At 31.8% G+C, this 22354-nt stretch overlaps 1 protein-coding gene across 2 annotated transcripts in view; it reads right to left on the reverse strand.

Annotated features, from left to right (window-relative positions):
- LOC124359881 (E3 SUMO-protein ligase RanBP2) overlaps window positions 1–22354 on the reverse strand; it is a 141968-nt gene that overhangs the window by 60332 nt on the left and 59282 nt on the right. The window contains exons 16-18 of one of the 2 annotated variants that reach the window (XM_046812994.1): window positions 9271–9348; window positions 7793–7947; window positions 3673–6171 (exon numbers count right to left, since the gene is read on the reverse strand). In XM_046812994.1, the coding sequence (XP_046668950.1) occupies window positions 3673–6171; window positions 7793–7947; window positions 9271–9348 (2732 nt within the window). The remainder of the gene's footprint in view (window positions 1–3672; window positions 6172–7792; window positions 7948–9270; window positions 9349–22354) is intronic. The other variant, XM_046812995.1, reaches the window with a different exon arrangement.

Below are 22354 nucleotides of genomic sequence, written 5' to 3' on the forward strand. Positions count from 1 at the left end.
CACATTCTTATTTTCTAATTCTGTATTTCATTTATCATTTTTATTTGCCACAAAAATGTACATCATTGACAAAGTCATAAATACAGCTCATTATTATAGCCATGTCAAAATCTTAAAACTAACAATAATTATGCATATACAACACAACAGTGATTGTAACAGAATACAAAACACAATAATCATTAAAAATCCATATTTTTAATTTTGAAAAATTCATCTAAGCTATAAAATGGATTTTACAACAGCCAGGAATAGAAATTATTTTTAAATCTGTCAAAGGGATATGAGCTAATTTGTCTTTCAACAAAATGATAAACCTTCAACGATACCACAACTGTTAAGGGTTTTGCTTAATCGACATTGCCCAATTTCAGCCTAATATTTATTACACATGTTATGGCTATGAATTTCATGTTTCAGTTTAAGTAAATTTAGATTTTTATGTATATAGATAACTAAATCATATATATATATATATATATATATATATATATATATATATACAGCCGACTCTCGATAATTCAAACATTCGATAATTCAAAACTCTTGGTAATTCGAACGAAAAGGCCGGTCCCTTGAAAAACTCTCGCTATTTCGAAATTTTTCAATGCATTTTGATACACTCGGTATTTCGAACTTACCGCAGAGGACAGATTAATTTTGAACACGCAGTAATTCAAAGTCTTGTCGGCGGAACTCTCTATAATTTGAAATGACGTAAACGAATTGAGGTTAGGCCGATACAGAACACGCAGTAATTCGAAGTTCACTCGACAGAACTCTTTGTAATTCGAATTGAGAGTCGGCCGGTGGGAAACACGCATTTCAACTTATTCCTGTCATAACAAGAAACTTTGCATCCTGTGTCCCAGAGCATACTCTTTGCAGTGTTGGTTATGTTTGCGCCGTGTTGTGTGGAAGTCGTGTTTGTTGTGTGTAAGAAGTGTTTGTCGTGATGGCTACTAAGCAAAAATATAAATGTCTTTCTCTTTCGGAAAAGAAAGAAGTGATCGCGGCGGTAGAAAGTGGTAAAGCGAAGTCGGAAGTTGCAAAAACATTTCAAATCCCTGCGAGTACCTTGTCTACCATTCTAAAAAATAAACAAAAAATAGTTGAAGTGAGTTCCGTAGCAGGAAGAAAAAGAACGACAAAAGAAGAATATCCTAAATTACATGGCTTAGACAGTGTAGAGATAAAAATGTTCCTGTTGGAGGTTCGCTTTTAAAAGAAAAGGCAAAGGCATATGCTAAAGAGCTTGGCATCCCCAGCTTTGCAGCAAGCGAAGGCTGGTTGACTAATTTCAAAAAACGTAATGGTATATTTTTTAAAAAGGTTTGTGAGGAAAGCGCTAGCGTTAGCGACAGTGTGTGTTCCGATTGGCGTGCAGAGTTGTCCAGCTTAACAACATTTTTAACACCGACGAGACCGGCTTATTCTTTAAATGCATGCTGGACAAGACATTTACATTTAAAGACGAGAAATGCCACGGAGGGAAACATAGTAAGGAAAGGTTAACTCTTCTGTTGACTGTTAACATGGATGGTTCCGAAAAATTGAAGCCCCTCCTCATCGGGAAAGCAGCAAAACCTAGGTGTTTTAAAGGTATCCAGTCATTTCCCGTAACCTACCGCTCGAACAAAAAGGCGTGGATGACAACGGAGTTGTTTAACGAGTGGTTAAATTCATTGAACAGCGACATGAAAAAACAAAATCATGAAATCCTCTTATTCCTTGATAACTGTTCAGTTCATAACAACCCTCCAAATCTCTCGAATGTGAAACTTCACTTTTTTCCACCAAATACAACATCCAAGTTGCAGCCTCTAGACCAAGGCATAATTCAAAACTTCAAAGCATTTTACAGACATGAAATAGTCAAGATTGTACTGGATGGAATTGACAGTAATGAAACTCCTAACATCTCTATTCTCACAGCCATGTTGATTGTTGAAAAAGCGTGGAAAAGTGTGAGTCAAACGACAATATTTAACTGTTTTCGTAAGTCTGGATTTTGTGTTAACACACCCGATGAAGAACTTCAAGTTGTGCAGCCAACACCTTGGGAATCTCACCCTGTAATAGGAGATGTTCCATTTGAAGATTTTGTGCAAGTTGATGACGAAGTTGCAGTATGGGGAACCCATACTGATACTGACATCTTGGCCGCTAAAGATGAAGAATAACCTGATGTTGATAACGATGAGGAAGACCAGGAGTTCCCGCCTGTCACACTGAAGGAAGCCAGCACATCCTTAGAAAAGCTGCACCATTTTTCTCTCCAGGTAAAAGCATTGCAATAAACTACTGTAGTTAGCCTATCAATTTGTTAAACTGATTTAAAAATGCCATATTCTCCACACTGCAATTTACCCATCATTTTTTTACTGAATTTGATGTCCGAAAGTAGCGTAGACTTTTTTTAACCTTAGGGTCTTAGGGCTGTAAAATCAGCTGTTTGTTTAGTTTAAAACTTCAATGTAAATACTGTATGTCATAAGTTATAATACAACCAACAAATTACGTAATTTTCGGCATTTGTTACGAAATACGCTGTGACAGTTGTTTTCTTTCTTTTCTTTGCAGACAGAAGTTGGGCCGGAAGTGTTCGACGCACTATTTGTGTTAAACAAAGTCGTCGATGAGGCACGAATCAACAAGAAAAAGCAATCAAAGATAACAGATTTTTTCAATTAATCATTAGAAAATAATGTTCTTTAAGTTTTGTTAGTTTGCCGTATGACATTGTGTTTTTAATAAAAAAACTCTTGGTAATTCGAATAGTTTTCTTTTCCTCTCAATAAATCGAAACTCTCAGTAATTCAAAACTCTCACTAATTCGAATTTTTTTGCATGTCCCGCCAATTTTGAATTATCGAGAGTCGACTGTATATATAAATTTATAAGAGTTTGGAATGTATAAATTAAAAGAATCAAAAAAAGTCTAAATACAAGAAAAAAGGAAAGCTAAATTGGATGAACAAATAGAACAAATTTTATTACATTGGGGAGATGAGATTTTTGAATTACACTAAAAATATCAGAAAAACATAGACCTAATTTCAACTCCTTGAGATAAGATCATATTTGTCTCACTGATTGTTAGGGGTTATCATAAAGAAGCAATAATTAACAACCGTCACTAAATTAGCATACAAGTGCAACAACAAAACAACTGAACTAACACATCACTAATTCTTTGTTTGAAGGTTATTTTTGACGATGGAAGGATTGTGAAGGAAACAGGATTTTTCCGGACATTTGCCATTCGTTTTGGTCTGCCGTGACGATTGCCATTGGCTAGCGTCTTAGGTGGTCAGTAGACGAATGAAGACGTATTGTGACCTGTATTCCGTAGTTCAGTTACAATGATTGGTCTTTTGTATAGTTTTTTATTAAGTGCATGGTTATAGAGTTAGTGAAGTTGACAAACAACATGGTGGTTGTGATTCCTGACCTAGGCATGCCACAACGCTTTGGTAAGATTTGTTTATTTTAACCTAGTTTGTAATTATGTATTAGGTTAGTTCTTTACCTGAAGAAGAGATCAGATTGCAGATCTCGAAACGTAGTGTTACTGATTTATTGTTTCACTGAACGATGGCAAATGTCCGGAAAAATCCTGTTTCCTTCACATCACTAATACTAATTGTTGAATTAACAAATTTTACTTACTAGTTCTACTGTTTTGAAACGAATGGCAAACAACTCATTCTTTGTTTCACCTTCAGAATAATCCACAGCATACCAAGTCCAAACATTCTGTGAGGATGATGAGGCCTTCAGTTCAAGGCTTTGGATAATGCGATGGTTGCAACAAACCTTTAGTACTTGCTCCCTTCTCATCAAAAATCTAGTAACTCCTGTACCTGGATCTTTCAATATCTTCATTTGTCCAATACCCCTTTCCTTCCACTCCTTACTGCCAACATCAAATCTCATAAGTTTTGCCCTTTCGTTAAAAAGTACCTCTTCACTCTCTTCACCAGTTTTCACTTCCACTAATTCTGGCAATGGTATAACAGGCTTAAATTCAGCTGATGGCACAAATTCCTCAGCATTTTCTCCTTCGCTCTCCTTTCTCTCTCTGTTGTTATTACTACCAAATACTTGGCTCCCAGCTCCCTGAAACCCACTTTTTGTACTATCACTGCTAAATTGTGTTTTGTTCTCATTGATCTTTGACAAAGCAGCAAAATCAATAACTTGAGTTTCAGAGCCTGTCAGAAGGGCTGTTAAAGTTGGCGTTTGTTGACTTGGAGAAACTTCAGGAGTGTCTTGGAACAGCACGTGCTTTGCTGATGGTGATGATTTGGCATTATTTTGTGCCGTCGTAACATGGGATATACTTTGAAGAGGTTCTTTTAATATTGACTTGGGTGTTTCTTTGTTACTACTGAATGATGATGTAGGTGTGGTTTGCGATGTAAAACTAAACATTGGCTTAGTTGATTCAATCTGATTAGGTTTCTGGGTATTTGCAACATATGAAGTATCTTTACTGGGAGTAGTGGCCTGTGCAAAAGGTTGAAATGATGGTAGCTTTGGCTCTTTTACAACTGCCTTAGGTGAGGATTCAGATGGAGTTCCTTGCTTTGTATCACTGACTGAAGAGGTTTTGTTCTGAGTATTGCTTAGACCAGAAAACAGTGGTGGAGTTAGCACAGACTGCTTCAAAGCTGTATTGATTTTAGCTGAAGGTATATCAGATTTTTGTGGTGTAAATGAAAAGGCTGCAAATGGACTAGGTGTTGCTGGTGCATCTTTTTTAACTTCATTCTGAAATTTGGTTTTGTCAATAGCAGGATCTTTTAATTTTGGTGGTGAAATGAAAGTAAATCCTCCCACAGTAACTTTCCCTGACTGTTCTGGTATTTTTGAATCGTTAGCAATATTTGAATTATCTACATCTTTGTTGGGGCCTGTTTCACTCTTAGGTTTTGTTGGGCTTTGTCCATATTTTATTTTAGAATCGTTAAATACATTGCTAAATTGTGTTGCTTCTTCTGGAGTTTTGAACTTAATACAGAATTTTTCAAGTTGAACAACTTCCTCAGCAAAATCATTTGCAACCCAAACCAAAGCACGATCAGAATTTTTCAGCATACTTAGTTCCATATCAGATTTTAGTAAATGATTAGCACATACTTTATGTACCTGGTCACGTCTCATAAGTAACCTCACTTTTTCAGTAACTTTATTTTTCAAAATTTTCACAATTCCCACTCCACGTTCTTTCCACTCCTTTTCAACGAATCTGAAAAGTTTTGCTCTATTTTCAAACAAAATTTCATCATCTTCTTCACCCGTCATAACATTCACTTCCTTTGGTAATGGTATAATAGGTCTGAAATCAGGACAAGGGTCGTACCCTACTTCATTTTCCTCATCAGAATCAACTTCATCTGGGATGACAATAGGAGATTTCTCCAATGAGGGAATGTTGGCTGTAGCAGGCATCGCTATCTGGAACTTATGAGGAGGGGTAGAAGTAACAGCAACTGCTGGAGGAGTGGCTGTGGGCAAGGTACCCAGCCTATGTTGTGGTGGAATGGTGACACTCAGTGTGGGCTGAACTGGTGGTGGACCTGTGGGCAATGTGTCTGATGTTGTTATTACTACATTCACTGGTGGTGGAAGTGGTTGTTGGGGAGGTTTAGCAATATTTGGCCTCAGAAACTCGGGGAGGTGTTGAGGTTCAGCAAATGGTAGTGCTCCTTGATTGTAAAATGCTAAATTTTGTGGAGATTGATAACTTGCCAAACTCGGATCTAGAGGCATTCTCATTGGAATTAGAGGTATAACTGGAGGTTGTTGTGCAGGGGCAGGAGCCCCGTAAGTCACTGTTGAGGTGCCTTGCACTCCTCTGGGAGGTGGTGGATAAAATGAAGGCGCTGGCTGTGGTTGTGAAGTGTACGAAGGTACAAATGATGGTTGATATTGATTGTTTAATACATCCTCAGGATATTCTGCTTCGTCAAAAATGTATAGGTCATCTGAAACTTTACTGAATGTGTTTTTCATTTGACTGATGTCTCTTCTGAGCTCATTGATATTTTCAATGACAAATTCTAATTTCTCATGTACTTTTTTCACTTCATCATGTAAAGACTGAACTTGAAGAAGCTGGCCCACATCTACAAGTTCTCCATTTCCAATCTGGCGTCGGTTCTCCTAAAAAGCACGACAAAATTAAAATAACATAGAATCAAAATAATTTAATAAACTTGGTTAATTGAATTTATAATATAACTATATTATAGATTCACTCTAAAGTAGTCATAATATTGATTATAGGTAGGGTTTCATAAAAAGTCAATTATGGATAGATGTGGGAAAATAAAGCCAACACTTACATTTGCAGAGTGAGCCAACAGATTTCAGTGGCTCCACCCTTATAAATATACACTGTCATATATATTAATTTTTCACTGTAAGGATATTTGCTTACGGCCTGTTCCAAAACAGCCCAGCCTTTGACCAGAGGCATTCTTAAAACTCCACAGCCGGCCTTAGACATTTTGCAGTTTTACATAAAAATTTGTATAGTCGTTATTACATATTGCATAAAGCTAGCTATTTGCTTTGTTGACATCAAATAGAATATGGAACATACAACTCCATATTTATACTACAATTATTAGTTGATACACAAAATATTTCTGAACAAATGATGAATAAATATATCATAGAGATAACTTTATAAATAACATTTTGTGAGATGTTTTCATGAGTATTGCAAATCATTTTATTTATAAATACAATAGAGTTCCGCTAATCCGAACAGTGTTGGGTCCCAATTAGTTCGGATTCGCGGGAATTTGGAATAGGCAGATTTCATGAATAATATCGACATATCTGCGTTGATCGGCTTGTGAACAACTGAAAGTCAGAATGGAACGGCAGTTTAAATCACACTAAGAAGCGGCAAATGCTTTTGACCTCGCCTTACACTACATTCAATAACAGCAAATGATGTTATGTTTATGCGGCAATGGCGGAACATTGCATCTTCAAGTCGATTCACTGCACTTCACCAGAAAAAATTCACCGACTTTACTTCATAAGTTTGAGTAAATTAGTTTAGTGTTTCTCTCAAACCTAGGCTCTAAGCACTAGTATGTCTTCATCAAATGTCTTTTTACAGTATATTATGTATAACGTAAATGTATAAATATAAGTGTTTATAAAACTTATTTTTAATTCTTCTTTCTTTTAGTATTATTTATGTTTTTATTTATTTATAAATAATTTTTTTTTATCTGTATTTTTTTCTTAACTCTGTTCAGAATAGGTGGATTTTCAAAATAGCAGGACTGTACTATACAAACACACAACATGACATTTTTTTTAACCTAGGGTATGGATACAAAACATTAACCTTATTAACTAAACACATTCTTATCAAACTTTAGCAAAATAGTAGAAAATTTCGGCTTATTTATAATTTTATAATTTATTAACAAAAATGCGAGAAAGAGAAGGAACAACAGAGGATATTTACAGAACAGTGTTACTATGGTAAAAATGCATTATAACATCTATGCCTGGCCTATGTTTTATTAATTTTTACTCAGCTATTTATATTTTGAGTTGATGCCTTGGTAAAAAGGCTAACTTCATCTGGTGCCTAAAAATATTACAGTACTCAGACAACAAAGAATTTTGATGCAAAACAATACTTTTATCACTAATTACCTGAAAATATTGACCAATTTCAATAATACTTCATGAATAATGGTTTTGTTACCTAGTTTACAGCCTGTAGTGTAATTACTATATGCCTATGACTGACCGAGTAGTGGCGATGAGGTGTGCTGGTGTTTCTATGAGGCCGTCCATTCATCCGGGGAGTGGGCTGGGGTTGTAGACCCATGTCTCCAGCCCCTGGAGAGCCCACCGACGAAACACTCACTCCAGAGACGTTGCCCTCTCCATCACTGCGATTCACTGCAATAGTAGCATAAGGTCATGCTTCGCAGAAACTTGTATCTCTTAAAATTCTACAAGCTAGTGTTAAAAGACTTAGTTCCAATATTGGTAATAACATTTATAGGAACGCCAGAATTAAAATAAAATATTTCAATATTTTTATCACAGTAATGGTAACTAAAAATTGAAATAAATAGTTTTAAATTATTCCCAAATCTATGTAAAGTATGAATATTAACATGATAGCATCAGCAGCTTAATGTAGTGACGTACTGAGAAGTGCCAAGGTGGCGTATTTTGTATGTTTTTGAGCTCACAGTAAGTAAATACAAAACTTTAATTTGGTATGGGTGTAAATTAAATGTTATAAAAGTACATTCTAAAATTAATGTATAATAGATGTTGTAACTTTTTAATTTACAAAAAGATAGTTTTAAAATAATGTCAAATAAAATTCTGAATTTATTGTATTGTGATTTAAAAAAGGGCAAGAAATCTAGTTTTAGCATGAGAGTGTTGATAGGAAAAGAAGAGTAAACTTATATTTACCAGATTAGAAGTATAATCCACACCTTCTTATGAGATTATTTTTAAATTAAATATTTGGCTAATTGTAAATTAAGTACAACATTAAAAGCATACAATAGTTTTAAAAAATAACCTTATAAAACTCAAGTTTTTAAAATAAATAATACTTTACTTTTTTATCAACACCTTTTTATTATATGCTTATCCATTTTTACACATACAAAATTACAAAACAAGCATAGTGGCACTTGTAATATTTTTACACAATTCCAACACCTTAAAAATAAGTATCAGAATGACAAGAACTATAAATTTAATCAACTTATAATAAAACTATTATGGTAGTGGTGTATTTGTAATGGTCACACTATTCAAAACTATTCAAAGTAAGGTGTTAAACTGATTTGATTCTTGGGAAAATAAATAAAAAACTAAAGTTACATACATTATGAAGACCCGGCCAGTACCGATATTACCCAAGTTTGCAAGGATTCTAATATAATATCCTGCATCGCTACTTCAATCTCTGATACAGACAAGATATAGTAATAAATTACATATGGGCTTAACATTTTTATCTGTCATAAAAACTTGATAATCAAACCTTAAAACATTTTATTAAAATGAAAAATGAAAAGTTATACTTTTATTCTTGGTAGATTATGGTTAAGCTTCCAAACAAAACTTGTTTTAAATAAGCAATCTGTGGGAGGTTGTAACTTAGCAATTTCAAATAAAAAAAAATCTTTGTTTCAAATTTCAAACATAAAATACGCTCTTTAGATATATAATTTGAACCATATTTCAACTTACAGTTAACAGATTGATAAGACAATCCTAGCCGTTGCATAGATAAGTCAAGAGATCCAGGTGTTCCAAGTATGTTATAGTCTGGAAAAGATCAATAATATAATTGGGGAATATAAGCTTCTTTATTTTCCAATAACAGTTGAAGTTTGACTACAATTTATTAAACTATGAACCCATGAGCCTTGTAATGTGGCTTACATTTGAAACAATTACTTTTATGTTGTAAGTTTTTGATAAAGCACTAACATTATACTAACCCTTTGCACGCCACTAATAAATACATTAACTTTATATAACACCAATACAAGTACAAACATTTTGTTTCTTTAAGTTCAAAGCTAACTTTTATTATAACTAAATTATAAAAGGTAAAAATAAAAAAAAAGTATAAAACAGGGAATTTTACTTAAAATTAGCCTATTTATTGATAAAAATAAAAAATAACTATTTACAAAAGTGTTTATTATAAATAAATTTCAATTTTACTATAAAACAGGATAAATGTTTCAAACTAATCACAACACTACCACATGATGAAGAATAATAATGAGATAAATAGTAGACATGTACACGTTACAAGCGAGAAAGCATTAATACACGCCACGGATATGTTTGTTTATGGCCCTGTAGGAGACGCAGAACTGATGAGCAGGTGGTTGGAGTTAGACAAAGGGCACTCCCCTCCCTCTGCCAGAGCGTGAAGGTCGTTTATAAATAGTTCCTTGGCAACCGTGATAAGCAAGGAGCAGCAGCAGCATCCACCGGGCATTTCAAAAGCCTTTTGTGAACTAAAAATCTCTCCAAGAGACATAACCTAAAATATCAGATATAAATGTATTTGGCGTTTTGGTTAAGTCTACCACTCTAATATATCCGTCTACGGCGTGGGAAGGGCTAAAATTATCGTGCATGGTGAGTTTTTTCCTTTATGAAAGCTATGTATCACTGCTGATATCGACACAGCAAAATTATATTGGTTAATTTAAGCAAGATGTTGTAACAAAATAACAAATTAGATTTGTTGTGTCTGCAAGCGGCATGCAATCATTAATTTGGTCCAACCATTACAAGTCACTTTAAAATTGGATTTAGTTTTAGGCTTGTTGCTGCCTTCAGAATTGTTGAAGAGTTGTTGTATAGTTAGACATATGTGATTTTAATATTAATTTTTTTCCATTCATTGATTTATAAATTATTAAACACTCCTCTATCACAAGAAAGATTTAAAAAAAGAAATTCAGTATATAAAAAAATGTTGCTTTCTTAATGGATATAAAACGGATTTAGTTGAATGGATATTAACCCTAGAAGTGGCAGGCGCCAGATATACGGCGTGGTCGGGCGTCGTCTAAGTGGCAGCGCCGGAATTCCGGCCCGATTACGTTACGTTGCATTATGTTATTTTTGAAGGAGTAAATATAATCTGATTGTGATAAAAATCATATATTTGGAAAGATGAAGAATCATACTTTACAATGATAACGTATTTTATTCGGTTTTATACTATTTATAGATATCCTCTATGGATATATATAAACAGTTGTGCAGCAGACATATGGCCCGCCCACACAACATATGTTAACTTTCTATTGTTGTTCCATGTCCATAGTTTGGAGTTTATTTCAGCCAGTTATTTCTTATGAGCTAAATAATAGTATATTACACATATTTTTGTAAATAATTTGTGATAAAATGAGTGAAATCTTTAGATATAGATCAAGTGACTTGAGAGAACTGCTATTCAAACTGCTTGAGGAGCTGAATTCTACACTTGTATATATTGTAAATATAGGTATGTGACATTAATGCGTTTTATATTTATTTTTTAGTTGATTTATAACCAAAATGATTCATAAAAATGGTTTTAGGTTATTGAATACATTATATATCAACATGTATATATCGGCTTTATGTCTTACCCCTGTGCATAAAAAATAAGTGCTTTGGTCATTTTCCGTAAAATAACACAAAATGTGTAAATATGGATTTTAAAAGCCATATAAAATATATATTTCTGATATCACCAATAAATTCTAGATAAAATGTATATATTAGAATTTTTTTTTTTATACGCTTGAAGTCAAGTACAAAACGGAATCCGGGGACAAAATTTAATTTGTTTACTTTTTTAAATCTTTTTGCCGCATCAAAAATTTACGACAAGAAAAATATTTGTTTTTCTGTGTCCTTTTATAAAAAAAATTATGTATAATATGTTAAGTTTGGAGCATTAGTTGAGGTAGTAATATATATTAGAAAAATACATGCCACTATAGAGAATTTACAATGCTACCTCTAGGGTTAAAAAAAGTTAAAAATAAACATGAAAAAAATTCAAAGACAACACATCTATTAAATACATAAATAAAGACAAATTGGATTAGCACTACATGGACAAATATATAAAAATATGTACAAACAAAAACATCACTTATAAAACAACAAGTAACTTGAAAAACAGAAGAATACATTGAAAAATCCAAAAGATGAGGAAGAAATTATCAATAAAAATCAGGCATATATCAAATCAAATGTGATGACTGCAACAAAAATTACATTTGACAGACAAAAAGATAAATTCAAACAAGATACAAAAAACATTGCTTCTACATTACATTAAACAGAGAAGAAAAATCGGCCATCACACACCACTGTATTAATACTGGACACACTATATCAAAAGAAACCCTAAAACTATTCAAACACGTTAACACACCTAGATATTTAAATTCATGGGAATCATATTACACAAAGTAAGCAAATACAGAAGATACAAAAGATATATTATTAAATCAAGAATATGGACCAATACAAAATTCAGTATTATTTTCACGAAGATTACAAAAATAACATTCAAAATTTATATAGCATACTTCCAGTAATGATTTAATTTAATTTTACACATCACGCCACACAAGACAAATTAATATTAAAATCACATGTCTCACTATCATTTAAAACAAATTTATTTTTTGTAGCCTATTTACTTTTGTGATGTATCTGACGAAAATAGCCTTGCTATCGAAAGGCTTCACAAAATAAGTTTTAAGTATTTGTTGTGTCTTATAAATGTAGTGATTAGGTCTTCAGAATTGTTTAAAATAATTAGTTTTTATCAATTTTTTCTACACACAAATATTACATAATTGTATTTATAAGTGTATTTAAACTAAACATATTTTAAAATTCAGTAAGAGAAATCTTTTACAATTTAATTTATTCAAGTTCTTAAAAAATTTGCATTTTTTTAAATAATGACAATATCATTTTTATTTTGGAAGTATGATAATCAACAAGTACTTTCAAAATTTTCAAACTAAACATTTGTTTTTAGATTTGGTAAACAAACACCTATCTTTCACAAGATACCAGTTCAAGCATATATTAACCCATTAGCTTGCTATGATAAGTTATCTGTTGGAAATAGTGATATGACAATCATGCTGTAATGAAACAATCACACCTAGAAATTTACTATGTAGTTGTAGTACTGTCTGCAAGATAACAGCCCTGAATAGGCATGAACCTTACTTTATCTAATCCATAATACATTTCATGTTTGTGGTTGACATAACTATTATGACGATTGTGAAGATGACACTCACAGCTTAGTTGATATAACTTAGCAATTAAAGAGATAACACACTATACTTACATATTTTATATGGGCCAATCTAGTATATATGTAAGTACATATTTATGCATTAGTATACAGTACATAGTTTTGTTTCTATAATGAATCTTAATTGATAACAACTTAATTGATAGAGTGCATCAGATAGATACAAACTCATTTGATCTTCGGAGGGAAATGGAGGACTTGCGACTTGAACTTGAGTGTGAGAAGCAATATTGTAAGTGCAGAAACTTTATTGTGACAAGTATTTCACACTCTGAAAATGAGGACATTCCATACAAGATAACAACACTGCTATGAAAAAATGAACATCGATTTGAAAAAAGAAGATATAACAGCCCATAGACTTCCTTCTCTTAGATCGCCAGTGCCGATCATCGTACAGTGTACGAGAGCCATCAGAGACTCTGTAGTTCGTAAGTCACGTAAATTTAAGCCTAGTACTTCTCTGTTAGGTAATGACCATCCAGAAAGGACCATTTATTTCAACGACCATCTTACGCCATACTTTTCTGATCTCATGAAAAAGGCTAAAGAAGTGAGAGACAAAGTTGGTTACAAGTATATATGGTTCAGTGGCAATAAGATTATGATGAAGAAAGATAATGAGTCACGAGCTATTAGGATAGTTAAGATAGGAGACTTGGATAAGATAGTCTAAACATATATGATAAGGATCATCCACCCATATACATGCCCTTCTCAAGGACAAATCACTTAAAGGTAGCCTACACAAAAACAAACTTTTTTCGTACATATAAGTCTCTTTCTTTCCACTTTTCAATAAAAAATAAACATGGATTTAGAACAACTTAACCTAAATATTTACAATAAATTTAGAGCATTTTCAGATTGTGATCAGATTACAGCTTTTATCAAGACTGATAACCAACAAAATTATTTATAACTAAACTTGTTTTGACTAATATTAGGAGCCTAAGAAAACATTGGGATACATTACTGTTGTTTGAATAATAGTCTAGAATTTATAGAAGTGATAGTCTTAACTGAAATCAATAAATGTAGTGAAGAAAGTAGTCTATATTCAATATGGGGGTTTAACTCTAAAGCCAAGTGTAGGCCCGGAGGTAGAGGAGGAGGTATCCTTATCTTTACCAAAAATCATTTAGAACTGACAGACGTAAATATGGACTTTGAGTTTATATCTTGCGAATTAAAGGTAAATCAGGTAAGAATCCGAAATGAAACCCTAATATTATGCTCATTTTATAGGCCCCCAAGCCAAAATATAAATGTGTTTAATAATGAACTAGAACAATTTTTAAGCTTAGATTTTATAAAAAAAAGTAAATACTTTCTCATGGTAGGAGATTTAAATGTATGTTATTTAACCAATATGTATGGTTAAGAAGATTATTTGAATGTATTGTACTCAGATAAAGTATTAAACACAATTCTAGAACCTACAAGAATAGGTGGAATACAATATGGTGGAATACAAAAATGGCGGGTGACCCAGAAGACGCTCCGTGTTCAGTCTGCAATTTAATTATTCCTGGAAATGGAAAAGGACTTTATTGTGACAGGTTTTGCAAGCAGTGGTATCACCCATCTTGTGTGGACATTTCCGATCATAGATATAAACTCATAAATGAAGTTTCAGAAAATGTGAAGTGGTACTGTACAGCTTGTGCCGAGAAGATCGACAGGTTAGTTGCTAGTGTTTGGAATGTGGATGACCTTATAAATTTACAATCAGTTGTTGAGAATTTAGTTACCGTTGTTAAAGGGCTGGTAAAAGACAATTTAGCATTAAATAATAAAATTTACGAGATAACTGAGAGTAATTTGAGGTTAGGTCAAGTGTTTTTGTCTGCCGCCAAAACCGTTGACATTGACAAGTTAAGTTCTGTCAACGCTTCAAACAGGAATTGCTCAAAGACAAGCACTAGGAAAGTGCAATCGTCAATCGATGTCCCTTAATTCGAGTTCGATCATCGATAATTGTTCACAGGAAATCGAATGTTCAAATTCGGTGTCTTCTGTTTGGAATCATAACGCAGTAAAATATTATCAAGAACGCGAAACTCATTTGAAACGGCCAGAAAACGAAGATTTTCCGTTCCTTCAAGATTCCGTTGGTATTAGTCTAAACCAAAATCCTTGGAAAACAGTTGTAAATAAAAGATATCAAGTTCCAAATGGACATAACCTAAATAAGGGGATTGCCAAACCTAGGCCAATAAACCGGTCTACCCAAAACATTTTGACTGGAAAATCAGTTACCAAAAATAACCTCAGCACAATCAAAAGGACTAAGTTTATATTTGTTTCAAGATTGGAACCAACAGTTGAAAAAAAAGACATAGAAAGTTTTCTGAAAGCAAATAAACAAGGCAGCTACGTGGTAGAAAAATTAATGTTACACAAGATCAACCCAGTGTGAGAAAATTATTAAACCTTCTCAGGCAGTTTGATTGTAAATATCTCAATAATAAGACTACTCGTACTCGTTTTTTATGACAGTCATTTGGTCTTTTCATGTTTGGATCATATTAATATTAAATCTACAAGTGATAATTACACCTCATTCACAATAGAAGAAAAAATAGCAGATCATTTTTGGATAGGTGTAGTAATGAATTTTAAAATAAATAGTATTACTTACACAGATACGCCCAATGGCTTATTAAATAAGAAGATTGTCATAAGTAATGGACTAGTAAATAAGGCTATTAAAAGTGAAGATTGGCTACCCATCTTACAAAAATGACAGAACCAGATAACATATACAATGAAATTGTTGATAGATTCCATGTTATTTATTCCCAATCAAAAATAGAAATTATGTACAACAAGAAAAAAGAACTCCCTGGATAAATAATGAAATAATAGCATTGATAGATCATAAGAATTAATTATTTATGGAAACAATGGAAAAAAGATAAATATAATATGCACTATATGAGGTTATTCAAAATTGCTAGAAATAAGTTGACTAGTGAAATTAGATTAGCTAAAGAGAAATATTATTCACATATCCTAGAGGAAAATAAAATGAATACCAGAAAATCCTGGGATATAATCAATAATTTTATTAGTAAGAAAAAAAGGCCAACAGTTGAAAAAAGCATAAAAGAAAGCTTCAATATAAATACTAATTCTGAAATAATAGATAAGGCCAACGAGTTCAAAGAGTTCTTTAAAAATTCTACTGAAGATATCAAATTAGAAATGTCAGGTGAACATTTTGATATTGAGAGTGATTTTTATGCAGGAGACTATGATGTAAGCCAAAGCTTAAGCATGAACTTTAAAAATATTGATGCAACAATGCTTAAACAATCAGTAACTAAGTTACAATGTTGCTCAGCCCTGGGACCAGAGAACATTCGGCCTCAAGATATCAAAAATAATCTAAACTATCTCCAACCCGTTCTGCTATATTTGATTTAGCCATCACTCGTAAGGGAAAAATACCTAAAAATATTAAATTAACTCACTTACGTCCAATACATAAAGCTGGAAGCAAAAGAAATTTAAATTGCTATAGGCCTATTGGGTCCATTTCGGCAATAACTAAAATATTAGAACACTACATTTGTGAACAGTTAAAAAGATATCTGGTGTCAATAATACTATTCATAGTGCTCAATATGAATTTATGCTTAAAAGATCTACCATAGATTTATTGGAAGTGTTAAGCAATGACATAAACAGAGCTCTGAATAATAATAAATTTGTATTGGCAGTGGCAACTAATTTAACAAAGGCTTATGACTTTGTAGACTATACAATTATTATAGAAAATTCATAAAAATAGGAGTGGGCGGATCTTTGCTGGCCCTATTAAAAGATTATTTCAGGGATAGAAAAATAATGGTAACTATAGGTAGTAATGTGAGTAGTGAATATGATCAAAAATATGGATTAATACAGGGCAGTAATCTCTCACCTCTTCTCTTCAATATATACGTGAATGATTTAGCTAGTCTAAAATTTAATAGTAAAGTACTCCAATATGCAGATGATTAATATAATACATAAAGATATTAATACAGCTATGAGAAATATGCAAATTGGCCTAGACTTAATGGTGAAATATTTTTACAATAACTCTATAAAACTAAATTCTTTGAAGGCAAAGGCAATAATTTTTTAACCCTAGAACTGGCGGTCATTTCATCCTGTAGTGTCGGGCTGTTTTGGAGCTTCGCGCCAGGTTTTTTTTAAAAAATTATTAAAAATATAAAATAAAAGCAATATAAATAAGAGTATATATTTTTGTGTTCAGAATTAAACGTAGAATTGCACTATATTGTAAAATTAACCATCAAAAATTTTCTAATAAACACTTTTTTTAATCAAATATAAAATTTACGAAAAATATTTCTTAGATTTGGGGGGGACCATACCTAGCAAATGAAGTTATAGTGAGAAATATTTATAAGTGAGATAGCCATTCTGTGTCAAATTTTATCTAGTTTCAGAAAAACATAAACATTATACACATTTATGAAAGCATCATAAAGCTATAGAACAAAAAGCAGCGATGCGTATAAATTCTGAAAATCGGGTGTACACGTAAGACTTTGGTAAAACAAGTTTTGCTAATACATTTATCTATGAATACATGTTATTTTGCATATTTTATTACTTAGAATAAAATAGAATATACAGTAGTAATGAAATAATTACCATAAATTATTTTTTGAAAAGTAAAAAAGTTAAATTTTGCCATTATTCAAAAATTTTGCAAAAAATTTTCATTCAGCAAAATATAAAATAGTTTCTAAAGCTTGTACTATATCAAAATTTATAAATTTATGGTTTATAAGTAATAGGAAATATTATGTAGTTAGAAAACTATAAATATAACTAAAGATATTGAAAAAATATAGAATAACCCAAACAGTTATTATATATAACCAAAGAAATTACAGGCAATATATATATATTATTGTGAAAACTATCTATTTACCAAAAATAAATAGTTACTTCAGAGCTAAAAGAGTGCTATAAATAACGTTTAGTAAGTGAAAACAATAACAAACTATGTGAAATGAATTTTAGCCAAGTCATTTTGCCATAGCCTACACAAAGCCGGTAATTTCTCAAACATATTTCAGTAAATAGAAATTGATTTATTCTAAAATATATATGTTTACACTACTACGACATCAAACAACACACTACACATTAAATACGACACCAAAACACGCGTAAAACTATTAAAACTTACAAATATCCACAGCTCGGCATGAAAGTGATACAGAACGGCAGCGGCAATATGGCGGTCACAACAAACGGCGTCGCGTTTTCTTTTACGTTCAAAATAACAAGCTTGCTACGTCATAACCATAATACAAAGAGGAATAAAACTCATCTGTTCCTTAGCATTTTTCTTCCCGAATCCAATGGTGCATGAATTATATCGATACGTTACCGGAGTATATTATAAAAAGTAATTATACGAGGGAATGTTTTATCGACAAAATTTTGACGGTTAACACCACAAAAGCGGCATTAACCGACATAATTATGTCGATTAACAGTTCTAGGGTTAAAACCCCAGAGTAAAGACAAATGAACAAAACATTACTTTGATTAGCCACAATCACAATTGTATGAGACCTGGACAACATAATAATAATAGGTTAGTATGCAAGTGTTTAAATTTAACATTCCACCAAACAATAAAACATTTGGGTATTTTATTTGACAGTAATATGAAGTTCTATTCACATTTAACTTACTTAAGCAATTTATTGAAGATGGCACTTTATAAATGTAGTAAAATCAGTAATTATTTTCCTATAACCACAAAAAGAATAATATATTTTAGTTTGGTCCAGTCAATGTTCTCTTATGGGATCAATATCTATTATCAGGCCCCTAACTATAATCTGTTACCCATAAAAAAAAACATTTTATGCAGAATTTATGAAGTCCTCTTTCATAATATAGAACCTACTCTAATAGGTATAATGCTTTTTGACCAATTGGTCGAGTATACTGATTTAGTAAGACATTTTTTAAATGAAGAATTTAGGCTAGTTGAAAGTATAGAGTATAATTTGAGAAGACTTTATATTGTGAACAGGCATTCAAATAATTATGGAGCAAACACTTTAGAGTGCAGAATTCCTACACTTTTAAACTCTTTACCTGAAGTGCTGCTTAGAGAAACTAGCTTAAATTGACTTAAAAGTAACTTGAAAATTACTTTATCCAACTATCAGAGTTATGATTAATATTTATCTGGGGTCCTAAGTTGAATAATAATTCATGAATAGTCCAAACATATGACTTAACAAGCTGAGGCTGTTATAGAACATAGGCCAACAGGATTGAAAACAAATCAGAAAGGGGTAATTTCAAAATAATCCACTTTAACACACCTTAAAACACAAAAATACAAGGGGAAGTGGGATGGGAAACACTAATACACAGCAATATGATGAAAACATATGCCAGTATACCCATTACAGCAAATCAGTTTTAATAATTTCTTTGTAAATATTAGTAATAGTTTAAGTAATTGCCTAGCCAAAATGTAACTAGTTCCTTGGATATTTTAAGCTCATCTTCTATCAAAACTCCTGTTTTAACCTTTCAAATGGCAGGAGATTAACAATATTGATATTCATAATACTGTAAAAGAATTTAGCAACTCTAAAGCTGAAGATGTTTTTGGTATGTCCAAATTTTTTTTGATCAAAAATATTATTGAAGATATCTCCTTTCCTTTATCATACCTTATCAATTGGATGTTTACTGTAGGCACCTTCCCACAATGTTTGAAAATTACAATTACTGTTCCAGTTTTTAAAAAGGGAGATAAGTCCTGTATAAATAAACTACCGCCCTATTTCCTTAATTGCTGTAGTCTCTAAAATAATTGAAAGGTTACTAAAAAAACAGATGGAATATTTTTTTGAAAATAATCGGATACTGAATCCTGCTCAATATGGCTTCAGAAGTAAATTATCTACCATTAAGGCTCTTGAAAATGTCATATCTACTGTTCTCTCGAAAGTTTTGAAAACAAGGAGGAAGTTGCAACCTTGTTGTTAGACTTAAGTAAAGCGTTTGATTTGGTACCACACAGTGAGCTAATTGATAAATTAAAGTATTATGGTGTAGAGGGGCGTGAGCTGTCTCTTCTCACCTCTTACTTGTCTGATCGTAATCAGTTTGTAAAGGTTGGTGACCAGAGGTCAGACCTTCAGTGTGTGAGAAATGGAGTCCCTCAGGGCTCTGTTCTGGGTCCTTTCTTATTTGTTATCTTTGTTAATGATTTGCCTGATTTTGTACCAAATAAAAGTATTCTTTACGCCGATGACACCACTCTATTGTCATCAAACAAGGATAGCATGCTAAATAAAGTGATAATTAATTACATGAAAGAAAGATCCTTCCTCTGGTTTGATGCCAACAAATTAAGCGTAAACGATGAAAAAACTGAGGAGATTGTCTTTAGTCTGAGCTCAAAGGTGGACAGTAAATCTGTAAAACTGCTGGGCATAAACCTGGATTCGAAGCTGAATTGGTGGGGTTCACATAAACTCTCTTTGCTCTCGCTTATCAAGGGTTATTTTTCTATTGAAAAAATTAAAGTCCTGTACAAGCAAAAATCTTGTTATGAACGCTTACTTTGCTTTTTTTAATGCTCACATTACTTATGGCACTCTCTTGTGGGGCAACTCTGCTGGTGCAAAATTAGTTTTTAAGACTCAAAGAAGGGCATTTACGAGTTATTGCAGGTATTGGTGAGAGAGATTCTTGTAGGCCTGTCTTTGTTGATCTAGGTATTCTTAACCCTTCCATGTATATTTATTTTGCAAAGCCTAATTTTCCTTAAAGAAAATCTTAATTTATATAAATTTAGAAGTTATGTCCATAACTATAGTACTAGATCCCAGAAACTTGATAGACCTCAAATACTTTAGATTAAGTAAAACCCAGAACAGCTACATGTACATTAGTGTAAAACTTTTTAAACCTCCTACCACCAGATGCAGTTACCACTACTTTAAGGAATTTCAGAAGTTGTCTTGTTGAAATGGCTGAAGCAGAAGGCTTTCTATTCAGTAGAAGAAATACTTTTACATGATTTAAGTGACCTTAAATTTTAATAATGCTATGTTTTAATTTTTAACATTTATTATTTATTGTTTTTATTGTTATCTGTTGTTTGTTAATTCTATTATTAATTTATTATTATTTATTTTTAGCATTAAGTTTTAATTAATTAATATATTTTGACTATTTTTTAATTGTATATTTATTTGCATTTCTCTATAGAGATGGTGTTCTTGACTGTTGATGTAATAGTACATTATTGTAAACCTTATCTGACTTTGTCAATGCATACAACATATGTGGGACGACAATAAATGATTCTTGATTTCTTGATTCTTGATTCTTGAACACTGGATAACACATTTAACACAATAATATATTTAGGACAAAAGAAGAACTTATGGTACTTACATTCAGTAGGAAAAAAACATAAGGAAGACACAGCAACACTCAACAAGACACTGATTTACAATAAAGAAAAGGATCATATAAAAATTCAAGTATCAAAATAGTTAATAGGCAGAACGAGTGAATAACTTGGATGATGAAATGTAACCAATATTATACTGATAATAAATGGACATGTTGATTATATAATGGGCATTATAAACATTATGGTGGGGGCGACTGATGTACAGGTAACCAACTGCTTGCACTGAAAAACAGATATATCCATCAATGTGGATAACATTTTCCATTTTAAAATAAGCTTTGTAAATTATACTTATAATTGCTTATTGTATATATTTTATAATTCATGTAAAATTTAGAGTATGTTTAAGTCAAGTCCGCATTTAGGTATTTATGTGTCGTTTTTTATATGTTTAATTGATGTAATGCACTTATTATATTTATGGGAATAATTATTTATCTTGTTATTTAATCTTATAGTTGTGGTTATGAAAATGGGTGTTTTTCTGTGATTTCGTTTTGTTAAAATTTGGTTTTTTCAATTATTACATTGAGAAATGTACATTACACATAAGTATGTAAAATAATACTCAATCCAGTAACAATATGATATAAGATGGCCGAATACTTTAATCAACTTTTAATTTTAAAATCAATGTTTTCTCAGTATATTTCTGAAATGTTCATGCCTTAATATAAATTTAATATACCAAATTGTAATATGTAAAATTATGTGTTATTAAATGTAAAATATTTATTGATATAGCCTATATATATATATATATATATATATATATATATATATATATATATACAAAAAATATATATGTATACAAAAAAAACTATATATATATATATATATATATATATAGTTTGTTGTTGTTGTTGTTTAGCAAGATATTGTATACAGTGTATTTGGAGTTTAAATTTTGGATACGAATTTTCATATACACGTTTGTATTTTAAATTAATAGTTAGTTGTAGTATGTGTTT

This window comes from Homalodisca vitripennis, chromosome 4 (genome assembly GCF_021130785.1).
Source record: "Homalodisca vitripennis isolate AUS2020 chromosome 4, UT_GWSS_2.1, whole genome shotgun sequence".
NCBI classification, from domain to species: domain Eukaryota; kingdom Metazoa; phylum Arthropoda; class Insecta; order Hemiptera; family Cicadellidae; genus Homalodisca; species Homalodisca vitripennis.